Source organism: Saccopteryx bilineata, chromosome 3, assembly GCF_036850765.1.
Source record: "Saccopteryx bilineata isolate mSacBil1 chromosome 3, mSacBil1_pri_phased_curated, whole genome shotgun sequence".
Lineage (NCBI taxonomy): Eukaryota > Metazoa > Chordata > Mammalia > Chiroptera > Emballonuridae > Saccopteryx > Saccopteryx bilineata.
The window spans coordinates 168,431,304-168,449,934 of record NC_089492.1 but is presented as its reverse complement, the minus strand read 5'-3'; the positions used below and the strand labels follow the sequence as shown (position 1 = coordinate 168,449,934).

Sequence of the window (18,631 nt, the reverse complement as noted above, 5' to 3'; positions counted from 1 at the left end):
CACTTTTGGGTCCCATCCTTCATTTCCTGAATCTGATCCTGGAGAGCAAGGCTCTTCTGTGACCACTCCCCAGTGAGATTGAATGTGATGGTACATATCACTAGACTCCTGCTCTCCAACCAGCCAGCCTGGGGCCAAGGGAGTCACCCTTCCTTCCTCCACTAGGCTCACTTGTTGCTATGCATTCTTAGAAATCTGTGCAAAAAAAGAACAAAGCAGAAGGAAATATAATCACCTAACTTCCACCATGAGGTTAACTGGCAGACAGTGACCTTGTAGGAGGGACACTGAGACTTCTTTACCACCCCTTGAGACTTCTTTGCCAAGACCACTGTCTCTCTTTCCTTTCACCCCTCAGTTCCTTTCTGGGATAGAGGTTGGCTTTAGAAAAATTTTGCAGGTGATCTTTGCTCCTTGTCGCCACCTATCTATTCTGACACAAAGCCCATGGGGATGGGGGGGGGGGGATAGTGAATGGGAGGTGACTTTAAAAATACCTATGCAGCCCTGGATGGTTGACTCAGTGGTAGTGAGTTGGCCCAGCATGTAGATGTCCTGGGTTTGATTCCAGGTAAGGGCACACAGGAGAGGCGACCATCTGCTTTACTCCTCTCTTTTTCCCCTTTCTCCTTCTTCCCCTCCCATAGGCATGGCTCAATTGGTTTGAGCACAATGGCCCTAGGTGCTAAAGATGGCTCTGTGGAGCCTTTACCTCAGGTGCTAAAAATGGCTTGGTTGCGAGCATGATCCCAGATGGGCAGAGCATTGGCCCCAGATGGGGGTTGCTGGGTGGATCCTGGTTGGCGTGCATGTGGGAGTCTCTCTTTCTATCTCCCTTCCTCTCGCTTGGAAAAAGAAGATAAAAATACTTATGCTAGACCAGCTGTATCACAACAATCTTCATCAGAAAATATAAGTAATCAAAACACTCAGCTGAAATTTTGAAAGAGAATTTCAATGAGAAAGATAACAAGCTAGATCAGATGCTTAATTTATAAAACAAAACAAAAGCTTCTGTGGTAAGTAAGTCAGAACAGACTCAGGGGTACTCCTGCCATGGGCAGTGGCAACTTTCTAGGTTGAAGAAGCGAGGCAATCCTCCTGGGGATCGGCACAGCACTTCCTAAGCATTACCTCTAGTAGGAGTCTCATTTTTTCAGGGCATTCTTGATACCCAAACATCATGTTCATGATCATGATACATTTGATAAAGAGATCTTTATGATAAAGAGATTTACTCTAACTTACAGGCATTTCAGAAACATGGTATGAAGCAAAACCACCACTTCCCAGGTAACCATTTCCCATTTCCAGATTTTTTATTGTTTTTTCCTTCTTTCCTGATAAAGTTCTGCAGCAATAAACTCAGTGAGGGAAAAAAGAGAGAGAAAGCTGGAAAACTCATTGTACATGGGGTAGGTAAGAGAAATATCTGTCCTGACATCTTGTGTTAGCCTCACACAAGAATGTCTTCAAGAATATAGTTATGATTAAGTATAATATATTCACCAGACTAAGAACTGTTACTATTAATTAAAATGAGGTTCAAGAGATGAAAAAGTAGAATTCCCAAAGGGCCTTAACCATCTATTACATATATATATGTAATAGATATATATATATATATATATATATATATATATTTTTTTTTTTTTGTATTTTTCCGAAGCTGGAAACGGGGAGGCAGTCAGACAGACTCCTGCATGCGCCCGACTGGGATCCACCCAGCATGCCCACCAGGGGGCGATGCTCTGCCCATCTGGGGCATTGCTCTGTTGCAGCCAGAGCCATTCTAGTACCTGAGGCAGAGGCCACAGAGCCATCCTCAGCGCCTGGGCAAACTTTGCTCCAATGGAGCCTCGGCTGCTGGAGGGGAAGAGAGAGACAGAGAGGAAGGAGAGGGGGAGGGGTGGATAAGCAGATGGACGCCTCTCCTGTGTGCCCTGGCCAGGAATCGAACCCGGGACTCCTGCACACCAGGCCGATGCTCTACCACTGAGCCAACCGGCCAGGGCCCATCTATTACATATTTATTATAAAACTTGGTAGAGTGTTGGTCCAGCATGTGGACATTCCAGGTTTGAGCCCCAGTCAGGGCACACATGAGAAGTGCCCATCTGCTTCTCTACCCCTCCCCCTCTCGCTTCTCTCTCTCTCTCTTCCTCTCCTGCAGACATGGCTCAATTGGAGCAAATTGGCCCTGGGTACTGAGGATGGCTCCATGGCCTCCACCTCAGGTGCTAAGAAGAGCTCTGTTGCTGAGCAACAGAGCAATGTCCCAGATGAGTAGAGCATTGCCCCCTCATAGACTGCCAGGTGGATCCCAGTCAGGGCACATGTGGGAGTCTGTCTCTGCCTCCCCTCCTTTCACTAAATAAAAAAAATAAAAAAATAAAACAAGGAACTTCTTGTCTATGCAAGACCCAGAAGTTAAAGGAATTCTCATTTCAAGGGCCTTTAGATTGAAAAAGGTACTAATTTCATCTCCAAATGTGCCTGGAAATTTGAACATAAAAAAATTCTGTATTTTTTTCCATCATGAGGCTGAACGCAGACTATTTTATTAGTAGACTCTGGAGGAGTAGCTTTTACATCTTTACTCAAACCTGACTCTGGGAAGAGGCATGTCCTAGCACATGTCTTTCTTTTTCCAGGAACATTTGAAACCACTGCTAATGGGGCACATGTTCAACATCTGGCCTGACCTCAAGCATGTGTGGCATTTTCGAAATTCCCTGGTGAAGTACATACCTGGGTCCCTCCTCCCTGCTCACCTGCTACCCCTCCATCTGGCAATATCCTACCCATCCTTCCAGGCCCAGTTCAGATGTTATCTCTTCTGGGAAGCCACATCAGACTTGCCTAGGCAGGGTATTTTTTTTTCTGGTTCTATAAAAATACATGCCTTTCCATGGTGGTTTCCCTCTTTATATGCCCAACTTTCACTTAACTTCAGTCAAAAAAACAAGGGCTGTGTTATAAGCACCTCTGCCTCCCTTACACATGCTCATGGACAGATCCAATGCACGTGGTTGAAACAAGGAAGCCAGCAAAGCCAGGGCCACCCTCCCCCCTTCAAATTAATATGATATTTATTGTACTGGACTCACAGCTTTTAGAGCCTTTCAGAGTGTTCCTATGACACTTGACCTAATTAAGACCTATTCTAAAATATCAGGGTCAATTTGAAGTCATAAGAAAATGAGAAGAACACAAAAAGTGGCAGAGAGATGAACATAGATTATTTAAAAGACAGAGAAACAGACACTGAAAGAAAGAACAGAGAGAATGATGGAGAAGATGGTGTAGGAACAGTCTGTAGCTCAGCATGCCCTACCTGCACACTGGGAGAAACTGTCCCTATGTTGGGGCCTTGCTTTGGTACCTCAGTGCATGTTACACATCAGTACCACTGACCCACATACTCAAGACAACACCACACATTCTGTATTGGGGAAGTTCCACCACCAGATTCCCCTTCGCCCCAGTCTCAGACTCACCTGTGCTATGGGGGCAGACGGATTTTGCAAAATGGTCTGAGGCAGAAGCTGCTGTGCGAGGTCACAGGATGATGGAACAGGCAGGGGAGCCTATGGAAGAGAGGGGCTCTGTTCACACACGCTGCTTCAGAGCCGTTACAGAGAGACGGGGTTTTCTGGCTTAAAGGAGGCCTCTCTGTACTCGCTGGAAGGTATAGGTGCATGTTTCTTGGGAAAAGGTTGGAGAACAGGCTGGTGCAGGGTGCCGGTGGTCCTTGAGCAAGTTCATGGGGTCACTCAGGGTATGTGCTGCCTTCCACCAGAGTGTGCCCTGCAAAGCTGCTGCCGCCTGCTGGAGCTCAGCCGCTCAGTGCCACTTCCCACCCCTCCCCATGTTCTTGGTAGAATTGGTTGCTCATCTCCCAAACTGATACACTCTTAGCATCACTGAGCAGATTGGATGGGGTTGTACAGATAAGCAGTGTGGGCTCTGCATGTGGTCTTTACCCTCTCTGCTAACACTAATGCAAATGGACAGACATGCTATGCATACCTATGCCCATGAACTCATTTGGGCAGTGAATTCTGGTGCAATTTGCCAGACTCTGCTTGGAATATACTGGGAAGACAGGTGAGTGACAGACCTTGTCCTCTGATCATTGGCTGTGTAGTCAGAAAAATGTTTAAAAAAAGAAATGAAACCCTCAGTGTCACAGTCTGAGTTTTTAAAAGAAAAGTAAAAGGATTCTTCTGAATTTATTCCCAAACTGCTGGACTATAAAAAACAGCTTGAATGGAAAGTGCTGTCAGGACAACATGGGGCGAGGGGTGTTAACAGCAGGAGAAATCCCAGGAACAGGCTAACCAAAGACTGGTTTTGGTTCTTCCAGCTGTGTGCCCCTGCACAGCTGGGAGGGAGCAGGACACATATGCTGGCACTGGTGGCAGGAAGAGTTGTACTGGACAGCCACACATGAGTAGAATAGCAGTTGCAGCAGCTACACACTCTCCTAAGGGTGGATGGAGTAAATGGAAGTGGTCTTGGTCAGATTCTATGCTTTTCAAGCAGTGTGTACATAATCATCATGGTGGTGGCAAGCAGGAAGGTGGCACATTGACTCCCATCTCTAAAATGTCAGCAAGAGATGGGTATGGGTATTTGGCAACTGTCTAAATGTGGCCCCTAAAGTTTTTGACACTTCTATCTAGAGGCAGACGTCTGTGTACCTCTCTCTGGGTGAGTGAGTGACTGCTTTGACCCAAGAAGTTAAGAGGTGTGTCAGAGGTGACACTGTGGAACTTCAAGGCTGAGTCAGGAAAGGCTAGGCAGCTTCTGCCCGGCGCCTGGAAAAAGCTCTCTCTTGACATTGCCTCTTGGATTTCAGTCAGCGGGCCAGAAGATGCCTGAAGCATGGAGAGGACCGTGCAAGTCAATGGTGGAAAGTCTCAACTGGGCCCAGCCTTCAATCATCCCAGCACAGGTAGGTGTTGGACATGTGAGTGCAGACACTTCTGAGATGGGATTCCCAGTTCTGGCTGGTGCCCTTTCTGAATTCCTGACCCAGAACCTGTGAACATGGAGTATGACTGTGGCTTGATGTCTCTGAGTTTGCTGTGTTCTGTCACATGGCAGCCACTCACTGGAGTATTATACATCAGTGGTTTTGCAGTCCGTGTGCTTTCTAAGAGGCCAATCACTGCCTGACGTTCTGGAGAGGTCTGGAACCTATCAAGGACACTGCCTCGTACATATAGTGGTACATTTTTGTTGATTACCAAGCTTTTCAAACATTTTCACTGAAGGAAAATGAGACCCAAAACAGGCTCCAGGGTGTGATCCCTGGTTTGAAATTCTGAGCTTTATCTGTAAAACTCACTCAGAGTTTTCATTTTAGGAATATATATCCATGCTAATTTTGGCATGAAAATGTTTAAAATTAATTGACAATCAGCCCTGGTTGGGTGGCTCAGTGGACAGAGTGTCATCCCAGCATGCCAATGTCACCGGTGTGATCCCTGAGAATCAACCAATGAGCACACAAGTAAATGGAACTAAGTGGAACAACAAGTTGATGTTCCCCCCCCACCTCTCTCTCTCCCCCTTCCTCTTCCTCCCTTCCTCTTTCTCTCTTTCAAGGAAAAAAGTTAAAAACAAAAAACAAAAAAAATTAGTTGCCAATCAAAACAAAAAAAAATTAGTTGCCAATCAAATCATTTAGCTTCCCACCCCTACCGGCTGCCTCACACTCTCAGTCTCTGAGTAGAATGGTTCTCCAAGCAGGTGCGGCATTCCATTGGCGCCTTTGTAGGCCTGGCACGGTGCAGCATGCCCTGGTTGTGAAGTCTGGGGTCGTATACATACCGGCATCATGGCTGCCTGGCTGAGCCCTGCAACAGGGAGCTCTTGGGGCAGGGTAGCCAATCTTGACACAGCCCTGGTGCTAGCCTCTGCCATCAGCTTGGTAAGAGTGGCTGGAAGAAAAGAAAAGATCACCTTTCTAATTCACATGTCCTTAAAATCTTTCTTATCAAGAGGGGACAATGATCCTGGTGTGTATGAAGAAAGTGCAACCTCTGATAAAGGAAGTCTAGCAGGAATTAAGTGAATTCTAGAGCCATAAAGGTGTGCCAGCCTTCACCCTGGCCCAGGAACAGGCAAGTGACAGCAGACCATCCCCAAACTTCACATCTAGTGCTTGCTTCAGACACCTGCTTGAGCACACAGCTTGCCAGAGTTATTAAAAGCTAGCTGGGTTATCGGACCTGCAGGCTACTTGTGCTCCATCTGCTCTGCTTTGGTGGCAGTGGAGCGGCCAGGTCGCACAGAGGTGGAAGGCAGGAAGCCTGTGGGAAAGGAACAGGAGTGTGACAGTGTGCACTTGTGCTCCGAAGGCCTGGGTCCTTCATAGGACTCCCCCCAACCCCACTGACAGGGCACCCACCACTCTGCCCATCCACAGCCTTGCACTCACAGGTGGGTTCTGACATGGCCGTGTGTGAGGATTTACAGGAACTTCTTGAGGACGCTGATGGTGAGTGATCTGTGTTAAGGCCTGAGGTGCCCACATCAAGTGCATTAAAGTGCTGCTGAGGTTCCAGGCTTGAGCCCTTGTCCTGAAACACACAAACACACATTGGCCACATTTTAGCATCAATATGATCAAAGTGAATTATGTGGCTTTAGTCCTCTACTAAATATGTAGAAAAATGTACAGGCTGTTGAGAGACATCCTGTAAAGTTATTTGGGGATAATACCAAATCCATTTGGGTGAAATATCTATACATCTCTATAAATATAATCTTTGAGAGCCTTGTAGCCTATAAGCAGCAGTAATTATACTTTCTCACCTTGTATCTTAACTTTTTAGATTTTAGTAAATGATTTTGCATTTTATTTTTTCCTTGAAGTTGTCATTTCATGGCCTAGAATCTTGACTTTCCCAGAAGAGGGAAAGAGGCAGATTCTAGAAATAAGGTTGCAATAGAACAGGATTATTAACACTCTAATGAAATATATGCTTTTAGATCCTCTGGGCACCTCCCAGTGCAGAAGGGGCAAAGGGCCAACGGTTCCCTATTCTTTGACTCCTAGATCATAACTGATACTGGCTCAAATGCAGCATGACAAGAAAGCAGCTGTGACTTTCCAGTAGAGAGGAGCCATCTTTCCAACCTGCAAGACATAGGTGTCTTAGGTATATGGAACTGGGTAGAATAAATTTTAAGGTAAAGAAGAAAAATGGTAATGATTCTCCTGAGCCATGTTCCTACCTAGTGTTAGAAGGATGGTGAAACTCCTGGCATCCACTGGGCTATGTGGACAGAGTGGTCATGTGCACTGGTCTCAGGTATTAAACCCCTGTGAGTCTACATGTCTATTCTGTCTCTTGAGTCATGGCACCAGCAAGAGTGGATGCTATGCATGAGCTTGGGTAGGCCCCAAACAATTAACATGATCTACAGGCCTTCATGTATAATGGAATTATGGGATGTGCCTGGCTAGGCTAAATGTCAATTTTGAGGCTGGCTTCTTAGTCATAGAGTTTCCCCTTGATCAGATGCCTTAGAGGGAATTCCCTGGCCCAGGGTCATTTGTGAACTGTGTGCTCCTGGTCTTCAGAGAAGTAAGTACAGAAAGTGAGATTCAGTAGAGAAACTTTTATAGCCATTTGACATCACCACACTTCTCATGCAAGCACACGAATCTGCCATTTACAAAAACAGCATTCAGTGACAGATTCGACATTAAAGCAACCAACTGGTCCAGCCTGACCAGGTAGTGGCGCAGTGGATAGAGCATTGGCCTGGGATGCTGAGAACCCAGGTTCAAAATCCCGAGGTCGCTGGCTTGAGCCTGGGCTCATCTGGCTTGAGCACAGGTTCACCAGCTTGAGAATGGGATTATAGACATGACCCCATGGTCCCTGACTTGAAGCCCAAGGTCTCTGGCTTGAGCAAGAGGTCACTGATTCGGCTGTAGCCCCCCAGTCAAAGCATGTATAAGAAGCAATCAATGAACAACTAAGGTGCCACAACTATGAGTTGATGCTTCTCATCTTTCCCTTCCTGTTTATCTCTACCCACTCTGCTAAAAACAAACAAACAAGCCAAACAAATCAAAACAAAAAATCCCCAGAACTGGTCCATTACCACTGATGGTTTGAAAAGCATTGTCCTGGAGCTTTTCCTTTAAAATGGACCTCATCACCTGGCACCTGAGCTTGTATTTGTGTATTTATACATATGTGCATGTTTATAAGAAGAAGTTCCATTGGGCTCTAGGATTCCTAAAGGATCAGAAATCCAATAATGACTTTTATACTAGAAGACATAGATTAAGCGTGTTCTTTAACTGTGATGGATGATGTGTCTAACACCTGCTTATGAACAGTTTAATTCCATTCTTAGACAGGACACATGATGCGTCATGTGACAGCTGGCTAATAACCATCCCCATAAACAATGGCAAGTGTGTCATATCAGGGTGCCTGTGGTGAATCATCCCTTATGGCACTCCAACCAGCCGCCAGCAAGGAAGCTCTGCAAAGATGTTAGCTGCTGTCTGGTCTTTATTTATTTATTTATTTTTTAATTTATTCATTTTTGGAGAGAGAGGAGAGAGAGAAGAGAGAGAGAAGGGGGAGAGAAGGGGGAGGAGCAGGAAGCATCAACTCCCATATGTGCCTTGACCAGGCAAGCCCGGGGTTTTGAACCAGCAACCTCAGCATTCCAGGTCAATGCTTTATCCACTGTGCCACCACAGGTCAGGCCTGTCTGATCTTTAAAGGAGATTTCTCTTTCCACTCTACTCAGTCCTGAACGAACCATGAATGCCTTTGTTGTACTATTACTGTGTCAGCCTTGGCCAAAGACTCTGGATTCTAAGTCACTGGGCAGCCTCAAACTTGAGCCATATTTGTACAACTCTAAGACATTCTGACATATCTAAAATCAAGATAAGTTCTTTAACTGATGAAAGAAACCCTTATTTCATAGATTGACTGGCAGAATTTTTTTTCTTAATGGGAGTTAAAATAGTGGTGGACCTTGTAGTTGATAGCGTCTTTGTTTTAATGAAATGCAGCACTCACTCCCTTTCTGGTTTTTTTCTTTTTTTCTTCCGACATTTGTGTCTGCTTGAAGAATGGTCTTTGAGGAATAAGGTTCTGGCCCACTTGCAAATTGTAGTGATGGGGGAAGCCCAGCAAGAGGGGACCTGGGAGCTTGGCCGGGGGACAGGATGGAGATCCCCCTTCATAAAGGAAGTACTTCTCAGTAGGAGATCTCCTTGACATGAAGCTGGCTTTAGCATGGCTGTTAACTAAGACCCTGGGCAGAGACAGAAAGTGCACCTGGAAGGTATGTAAATTTTGGAGGCAGTGTAGCAACAGTGAGGTTTAGGGAGGGACAGGGGTCCTTAAATTAGTCCATGCCTCAGTGGGATGATGGACTAACCCCCTAGCTTTTTTTCTGTGGGAGAGAGACAAAGTAGACACCTTATAACCATTCTCATAAGGCTAGAAAGTCACCAAACTGTGTTTTGGACCCAGAGGCTGTTTTCAGCTCTGCAAGGTCTAACCCTTGGTGCCTTCAGGCATGTTAACTGACCTTCTTTTGCTTCTGTACCTCATCTGAAGAATGTGGGCCAAGGACAAAAACAGCAACCACCTCACGGGGACACTATGAGGGTACATGCGGATCCCTGGAAACACACTGAACAGTAGTGCTGGGAACACAGCAAGAGCTCTTAAGGCAAGACCTGCTGTTGTTGTTATTATTATTATTTTTATAATAACCCACCTGGCAGGGATCAGCATACCTTTAGTGCTGAAGGGTGGATGGCCTTGGATGGCAGGTCTTCCAAAGCCAGCTCCTGCTTCCTTTTCACCTGGACATCCGAATAACTAATTAGGAAATCAAGAGACCACAGCTGGAGATGGGGCAGTCCAGGATGACAACAGCAAAGCAGGCTGCATGGTCCCTACATACACTTTCAGAAGAGTCACCACGATGAGGACTGGTCTTGGTGTTTGTCTGAGAAGGGAGTTTCGTTCTGTGCAGTAAATTCCACTGCAGTGACTGCTAATGTGACATCCAGATTATCATCCTTCTGCTTTACTTATCGCCCCCACCCCCACAAACCTTCAAACATAATTGCCTAAACACATTTTCATCTATAGTATAGGATAAACCTCAACCTTAAAATAATAAAAAACCTTTCTTAAAAGCTAGTTGGTTTAGTCTATGCCTATGAAGAAATGACACACAACATTTTTATAATTAAAATATTCAGAAAGTTTTCTCTCAAACAAACATAGAACTAGCCAAACTCAGACTGCTGATTTGTGTATAGATCCCCTTTTTAAATACTGTGGGTAAATCAATTCAATGTAGAGACTCAGTTATGGCCTTTGTGGAGATGCAGGCTGGGCAAGGACCTTGGGAGGGGACAGTGGCTCTAGGATCTCCAGTATGCTTGTTACCTGATTTGTTCACTCAGTTCACCCCTTACTTTCTCTGAGAGTTTCTTTTTAAGATTTGGGAAGTGGAGGTTGGAGAGGAAGAGCAGGGTCAAGGACATGGTCTGAAGAACAAGGTATTGATGTCTAGTCTTCCCTGGGGCACAAGGACCCTCTGGCAAAAGCCCAAGTTGGTAACAGTGGGTGGGACTTGCCATGGACTCAGAAACCACTGGCTACTGAAGGGCCCCATGGTGGACTAGGAAGCACAGATCAAGTCTGAGAGCAGGCAAGCAAGTGAAGAGCAGGCTTGTGGCCAAGAAAACTACCATTCCTCTTCTCTCCTCTCTCCCTAACTTGCTAAAGAAGAGTGACTGGTTGAATACTATTTATGTGCACGTATATGTATATCTAACTGTTTACCTACCTACTTATCATCTGTATGTGTAGATATAAATTGCAGTATATGTGCATTTTATTTTGTTCATGTATTTATCATCCCTCCATCAGCCATCATCTATCTATCTACTATGTATACACACAAATGCAGCATAGATATATGTGTCTATCTAACCTTTTTTTTTTTTTTTGCTCTCTTCAAGTGCCCTTCTCTAGATCAATTTAAAACTAATTTATGTTCTTAACATTTCTATAGTCAGGTGAAAATAATAACATTTCTCCTGTACCTTTGGGAACTGTGGCCCTACACAGGCAGCGTCTGTGCAGTGCTAGATGTGTCACCTCTGTTGGAAGTCCTGCTCCCTCTTGGTCCTGGTCCCTAGAGGCCCCTAGGAACTGCAAGAATCCCCTGCCCACTGGCCTCCTGGCTCTTTTCCCAATACAGCCTCAGTTGCTAGCAGGGGTTTTTAAAGTATTAAAAATAAAGGGGGCTATGTGTTTGAGTTATTTGGAGGAAAAATTTAATTTTCTTCTCAAAACAGCAACAATGGAAGGCTTAGGGATGGACGGAGCTGAAGGGAAAAATACAGTGTCTGTAAAGTCATGGCGCATTTTTGACCGGTCACAGGAAAGCAACAAAGTACGATAGAAATGTGAAATCTGCACCAAATAAAAGGAAAACTTTCCCAGTTTCATACCTATTCAGTGCAGTTCAATGTGGGCTCACGCACAGATTTTTTAGGGCTCCTTAGGTAGCTATCCCGTATAGCCTCTACAGACTCCTCACTGACTGATGGCCTACCAGAACAGGGTTTCTCCACCAAACTGCCGGTTTCCTTGAACTGCTTATCCCACCAAATAATGTTATTCCTGTGTGGTGGCGCTTCGTTATAAACGCACCGATATTCACGTTGCACTTTGGTCACGGATTCGAATTTAACAAGCCACAGAACACACTGAACTTTGCTCTGTACCGTCCATATCTCAACTGGCATGGCCGTGGGCTGCTCCGCTGTATACACGGTGTTATGTCATCATCTGCGCATGCGCACATGCTGCCAAATCTCCTACAGAAACTGGGAGGGTTTTCCTTTTATTTGGTGCAGATTTCACATTCCTATCATATTTTGATGCTTTCCTGTGACCAGTCAAAAGTGCACCATGACTTTACGGACACACTGTATGTCAGTAGGTCAGTGAAGCAGTAAGTTACTAAGTAACATTCTGGGCCTGACAGAGTTTGTGAGGCTTCAGAGGGGCCCAAATGAACACGTGCAGCAAGTCTGGGCTGGGGGAATGGAATAGGCTGTATACCGGAAAAGGGCTAATCTTTGGGGATCATTCTGTTAATTGCAGAATATGGCTCTGGTCAGTAGAAGAATTCCTAGCCTGGGCCTTGGTCCTTAGAAACTGTGATGCCCTGAGGTGGCCAGGGTTCTGACTGAGCTGTCAGAGACCATGTCCGCCCCCTGCTCCCACATACCTGACCACTGAATGTGTGCACACGATGAACTCAGGCTTGGAGTTCCACTGGTGGTAGGTGATATAGTAGTGGGTCTGCAGCCAGATCCACTGCTGCCCTTTGGTCAGAAACCGATAGCAACATGACTTCCCTTTGCCAAACTGCATCACTGTTGGGAGGAAATGGAGTCTGTGCATAACAAACACTAATATGAAAATAATCTTCCCCAAAAGTTACTGTTAAAAATATAACCTTTCAAAAAGACTACATCAAAACATTGTTTATTTTTCCAGTTGGTGTTGTATTTAAGAGACTATCAGGGCCTTGGCTGGTTTGCTCAGTGGTAGAGTGTTGGCCTGGTGTGTGGATGTCCTGGATTTGATTCCTGGTTAGAGCACGCACACAGGGGAAGCTCCCATCTGCCTTTCTACCCCTCCCCCTCTCGCTCCTCACTCTCTCTCTCCCCCTCCTGCATCCATGGCTCGATTAGAGCTAGTTGGCCCTAGTGCTAAGGATGGGTCTGTGGCCTCCACCTCAGGCACTAAGAAGAGCTCTGTTGCTGAGCAATGGAGCAACACTGCAGATGGGCAGAGCTCTGCCCCCTAGTGAGGTTGCTGGGTGAATCCTGGCAGGGGCACATGGGGGAGTCTGTTTCTCTGCCTCCCCTCCTCTCACTGAATAAAAAAATATATAATCAGGATAATAATAAAACAATAATAAAGTCTTAAACCATGGAGAAACAGACCACGTGCTTTCCCAAATTCCCAAATGCTTAAAAATCCCTCAAATAAGGGAAGACACTGACACTTTCTCAAACTAGGGGTTTAATTAGAAAGAGGCCCAGGTTTTCCTGGTGCTCATGTTTCTGCTGCAGGTGGAGTGTCTCTGGAGCTGCAGGAAAGAAGGGCCAGACACTGAAAGATGGGGACCCAACATAGACCTCAATGGCCAAAATCCTCTGGATGGAGACTGCTGCTGTCAGTCAGGGGTTCATCCTTAGTCTTCATGGCTCTAAAACAGTCAACTACAGATCCTTCCACCTCAGGCCCCACAGCAGCCCTAGGGCATACACTAAGGTTGCTAGGGGGCTTCTCTGGAGATGCCCAGGGCAGAATGAAGGCTGTTGGGCTATTAGCCTTGGATAGCAGACATCTGGACTGTGGGTCCCAGGAAGAGGAACCATGTGGGTTTTATTGTCTCACTGCTTAGAATTTAGCTTGGAATTTCTTTATGGTTAAGAAAAATCCTAACTAGGCTAAAGCTACAAAAGCTGCTGCAGACTGGGACAGTGTGATATCTGATGAGGAGGGGCCTGTAGAATGAGCATGTCATGCTTGAGCCACAGACACTGAAGGGAACAGTGCAGCCAGGGCCCTTCATGTGGCCTTTTTCTATGAGGGGTCAGAAGCAGCCAGAGGAATCAATGCTTCTCAAATTTTCATGTGACCACCAAGCACTTGAGGCGTTTTTTTAAAATGGAGAATCTGATTCCACTGGTCTGGTTGGGGGAGCCTGAGAGTCAGCAATTCTAGCAAATTCCTTGTGGTGCCACTTGGGTGCTCAAGGACCACCTTTGAGGAGCAAGGGATTAAAGTTTTAAAGATTCATCTTAAATTCTAATGGGGTCCTGATAAAACACATGCTTGTTCTTCCTTGAGCAAAGACAGAAGAGAAGAGAAAGTTATAACAGGTACTACGGACAAGATATCACTGAAGATGTAGTGTTGCTGGTCAATCCATGGATCAGAACCCATAGGTCAATGTTATTACAAATATTACTGTTCAAAGCAAGGATCTAGTACCAAAAATAATGGCTTTTAATGGCTAATTCTTGAATTCTTTTGCTAAGTCAGAACCCAGACATACTGTAGTTCTTCCTTACTCTACACCAGGAATCCTGCCTCCCATACCTGGGACAGGTGTTCTCCTTCTCTGTGTTAGAAAGCCTTCCTGACCCCCTGCCTCAGCTGTATGAGGGACTCTCCTCTGAGCCTCCCCAATATACTGTGTACTTCCCCTCTGATGCACCAATAGCATCCTAAAACTCACCTATTTCTGCTTTTTTCATCAGACCTTGCTCCTACAGGATAGCAAGGGGAGTCTGATCATCTTTATATCCTGGGCCTACCTGACTATTTGGCCTGTTGCTTGTGAACAATACATGTTTGCTGGCTATAGAAGTTATGTGAATTCAGTATTTTGTCTTTGAAAAACTGTATTTTATAACTTAAAAAAAAATGACCAGTACCCCTTACATTTCTTAAGTAAGATTAACTAGCTTGTGATCAGGGAAGATGCTGGAGGTGTGGCTGGGCAGAGAAGTTAAATCTAGATAAAACACAGCATAGGGTATTCTAGTCAAGGACCTCTATCACACTCTGCGTCATTTCAGAGAAGACGAAGTCTTCCACCTGATAGATAAAATGGCTACTCAGCTGCCATCTTGAGAACAATGCAGGCCCGAAGGAGGAAGAAGGACTGGCTTACTTAGTAACCCAGCCCAAACCGCTCTTACAGGCAGTTGCTGATAAGGGATGGTTGAGTCAGGGTAGAAACAATTTTGAGGAGCTGTGGCGCTGCTCCAGTCCACAAACAAAGGAAACTGTCTGGCACCAGCAGATGCAGCAATGTCAGCCACTTTTGCCCCAGGCCCTTTGATTTATCCATATAAACCCTGCCCTATCCCTCTCTCGGGCGCTGACACCCTTTTCTAGTCTCAGCTTGCTTTCACCCAGGTGCTTTTAAAATAAATTTTCCTTTTTGAACCACTAGCCTTGTGTTTTCGGTTCAGCCCACAGTTTCTGCCTTTCACCACCTCAGAAAGAAACCAAGTAATAAGCAGTCTTCTAGACTAAGAGTCTTGTTGTCAGGGGCTCTGTGGACAGAGCTGGGTGCCCTTGGGTGCCGGGTGGGGAGAGCAGAGAGCAGTACTCACGGTGCTGGTGGCACCTGGCCAGGAGCTCCAGATCGTCAATGTGGTAGTAGTCATAGCCCGAGGTGCCCAGAACTTCAAAAGGCAGGTATCCTATGATTGGAGGGGCTCTGCCAAGGACAATGGGGTAATTTATCAGCGAGGACTCACTATGATGGTTGTATCTCAATGCGGTGGGTTAGTCTGCATCTCTAAAGATCAACACAGAGGCCCTGCTTCTCAAGAACAGGGACAGGAAAGTAATTTTGCAATGGTTAAAACTGAAGAGCCTGTGTTTTCCAAAGTACTCAGTATTTTTGGCATTTAGGTACTCAGTTTCCTTGGCATAACCTGGCCCAAATAATAACAAACTTTTATCACTATTGAATAATTAAAAACAGGTGTACATTGGGTTGCTCTAACTTTAAAGTGTAATAAGAGAATTAGAGGGTAGAGAGGGAAGATTGCTAGTTCTTCATTTGTGACAATGCCACAAAAGAAAGAAGATTGGCTAAAGAGGCAAAAGGGTGTTGAAAGAATTAAGATGAGAAGTTTCTCTCATTTCTGCTTCTGCCTTCTTGAGAGCTGGGGAGGGTCTCCACTGGCAGGGGTGGGGGACAAAGTAGTATCCCAAAGATGTCCCTTGGCATGGCATCTGGCTCTACGGAAATGGCCTGACCCAAACACAGAATGTATCCATAGATGTGGCAAAGGTGATAGAAGGAAAACCACCTCACCCTTGGCTGGGGACCACTTTTCCTCTTAGTAGAAAGTCCTCCTTAAAGGGGCCAGGCCCAACCTTTTTCTCCGAAAGAAGGCATGGCTCATGCAAACAAAAAGTTGAAAAGAATCCAACCCAAATCTTTTTCTTTTCACAAACCTGTGATCCAGAAACAAAAATTTCCATTCCAAACTATGCCTTGAAGTGAATTCCTCTAAAGGTTCGTCAACTATGCACATTTCCTGTATTAGAAGGAAAAAAAGTGTTGCTTGGGTTGCCGGATGCTCACCCTAAGGGTTGTTCCAGAATGCCTGGTGGGTAACAGAAGATAAAATTATCTAGAGCTAGTCTTCAAGTTGTGTTGAACTGAAACGGATCATCTGTAACTAATTTGGGTATTGCTGATACTAAATTCATTTCACAAGTTGGGGAAATATAATATAACTGGGAGCCAAAATTTCACACCACCCCCTTTCCATTATCTCAAAGTCTAGTAAACATGTAGAAAATAGCTTTTTGTCTGCATTTGGGTGACTAAGTTAACTCAACATTCAGGCCATAGATGTTAAAGCAATCACAGATGTGAGAATTCAGACCAACCCTCAGTTTGACTCTCAGTTCTTCCCTCTGCTGCCCTGAGTGGTATGAGCCCTGGTGCGAAAGGGAGGAAGGCACAGAACTCTGAAGAAGTGTCCCCACAAGCTGAAGAGCACTTGATGCTCTGAGGAAGCCGGGGTGAGGAGAGCAGCATGTGGGGCTGTCATAGGTAAAGAAACCGCATATTTAAAATTTTCAGTCAGAGGCCCTGGCTGGTTGGTTCAGTGGATGGAGCATCAGCCCAGCATGCAGATGTTTGGGATTCGATCCCCGGTGAGGGCACACATGAGAAGTAATCATCTGCTTCTCTTCCCCTCCTGCAGCCAGTGGCTAACCCCAGACGAGGGTTGCTGGGTGGATCCCGGTTGAGGTGCTTATGGGAGTCTGTTTCTCTATCTCCCCTCCTATCACTTTAAAAAAAATTTTTTTTCAGTCAGTGACAACATCCTTATTAATTTGTTTTTTTCCCATTGAAACAATTAATTAAATATAAGCAAATGCGACTTGACTATAACAGTTCCACAGGATAAATTCTATCCCAGGTACTTGCCTTTAAGAATTGTGGTGTCGCTAGGCGAACGGTAGCGATGAAGCAGACCTCCTTTCTGAGCGGCACCCGGCAAGTCCTTGAAAGGGCGCTGTCAAAGCCGTTACAGGAGGGGCTGGGCACTGGGGAGGGCAGGGACAGAGGTTAGCCTGTCTGCTGCAGCAGCCCACCTGACTGCATTACTGTGAGCCAGCACCGAGCTCAGGGCTTCCAGCCCGTTATCTCGTTTCCCGCTGACAACAACTCGGGGAGGAGGCACTGCTGTCCCCACTGCACAGAAACCGAAACATAGACGGGTGAAGTAATTGTTCAAGGCCAAACAGAGCTGGAACTCACGTCACTGATACACTACTTGCCTCATCTGCACTATCCTACAGCCACATAGAAGATCATGTTAGGAAAAATATTCTGCAAAATGAGAAGACAGCTCCATTCTGCAGTGAGGGCCTGAATACTCGTGATAGCTGGTATTTTAAGGGTGAGTTCCATAGTCTGTCGGTGTTTCTGATGCTGATGGATCCAGGAAAACAACTTTGTCTTGGCACAGGATCCCCATGCCTCTGGCATGGCACACCTGGCATTCAAGGGCTTCTGCCCAGAAATGCCTCCTTCAGGCTCAGTCTGAGGCCAGAGCTTGGCCAGGACTACTGAGGAGATGGACTTAGGATTCAGCGTGACCAGAGGTACGAAGTCCACAACAAAAGAGAATAAAATCTGTTTACTGTCTTATTTATTTTCACAAGTCTGGGAAGGTATGACTTTCCTCATTTGTAAAATGAGGATGCCCATAGAGGGCATATACATAAACCAAGGTCAGTCAGAGCAGAAATAATGGAACAGGGCCTGTACCCAGGCCTTATGACTCCAAGTCCAAGGTTCTAACAGGGATGGATCTAGGCTCATTCCACTACGGTGCTGAGACCGGGCTCCAGATGCCTCCTGAGGAGGGCCCCTGGTGTCAGTAGCAGCTTCCAGGTTGCTGCAGACCTTCCTGCAGGTTGACTGTGCAGAACTGTCCTGCCTTCCATGCCAGAGAACAATTCTGCCATTTTAGGTGGGGTTGCTGTTAAATATGAGAAAAGTCAGCTTCCCACGTACACACATTCTCACCCATCTCCTGGCACCTTTCACATGGTCGCTGAGGCCCCACTCACAGCAGCTAATTCAGAAACTTAGGGTGAAGCCCAGCATTAAAAGGTTAAAAGCTCCCCAGATTTACTAACATGCCACCAAGGTTGAGGATTACTGTCCTAGATAATCCAGATGACCTCTTTCCTTTTATTTTATTCTTTTGTGACAGAGACAGAAAGAGAGACACAGAGAGGAACAGATAGGGACAGACAGACAGGAAGAAAGAGAGATGAGAAGCATCAATTCTTTGTTGCAGCTCCTTAGTTGTTCATTGATTGCTCTCTCACATGTGCCTTGACTGGGGGGCTACAGCAGAGCAAGTGACCCCTTGCTCAAGCCAGTGACCCCGCTCTCAAGCTGGTGAGCCCACACTCAAGCCAAATGAGCCTGCGCTCAAGCCGGTGACCTCGGGGTTTTGAACTTG

At 45.8% G+C, this 18,631-nt stretch overlaps 1 protein-coding gene across 2 annotated transcripts in view; it reads right to left on the bottom strand.

Moving 5' to 3' along the window:
- Nucleotides 1–18,631, bottom strand: part of NPAS2 (neuronal PAS domain protein 2) — a 274,339-nt gene that overhangs the window by 16,017 nt on the left and 239,691 nt on the right. For both annotated transcript variants that reach the window (XM_066268232.1, XM_066268233.1), the window contains exons 8-15: nt 17,080–17,198; nt 16,092–16,174; nt 15,236–15,342; nt 12,322–12,469; nt 9,800–9,884; nt 6,452–6,593; nt 5,842–5,951; nt 3,501–3,590 (exon numbers count right to left, since the gene is read on the bottom strand). In XM_066268232.1, the coding sequence (XP_066124329.1) occupies nt 3,501–3,590; nt 5,842–5,951; nt 6,452–6,593; nt 9,800–9,884; nt 12,322–12,469; nt 15,236–15,342; nt 16,092–16,174; nt 17,080–17,198 (884 nt within the window). The remainder of the gene's footprint in view (nt 1–3,500; nt 3,591–5,841; nt 5,952–6,451; nt 6,594–9,799; nt 9,885–12,321; nt 12,470–15,235; nt 15,343–16,091; nt 16,175–17,079; nt 17,199–18,631) is intronic.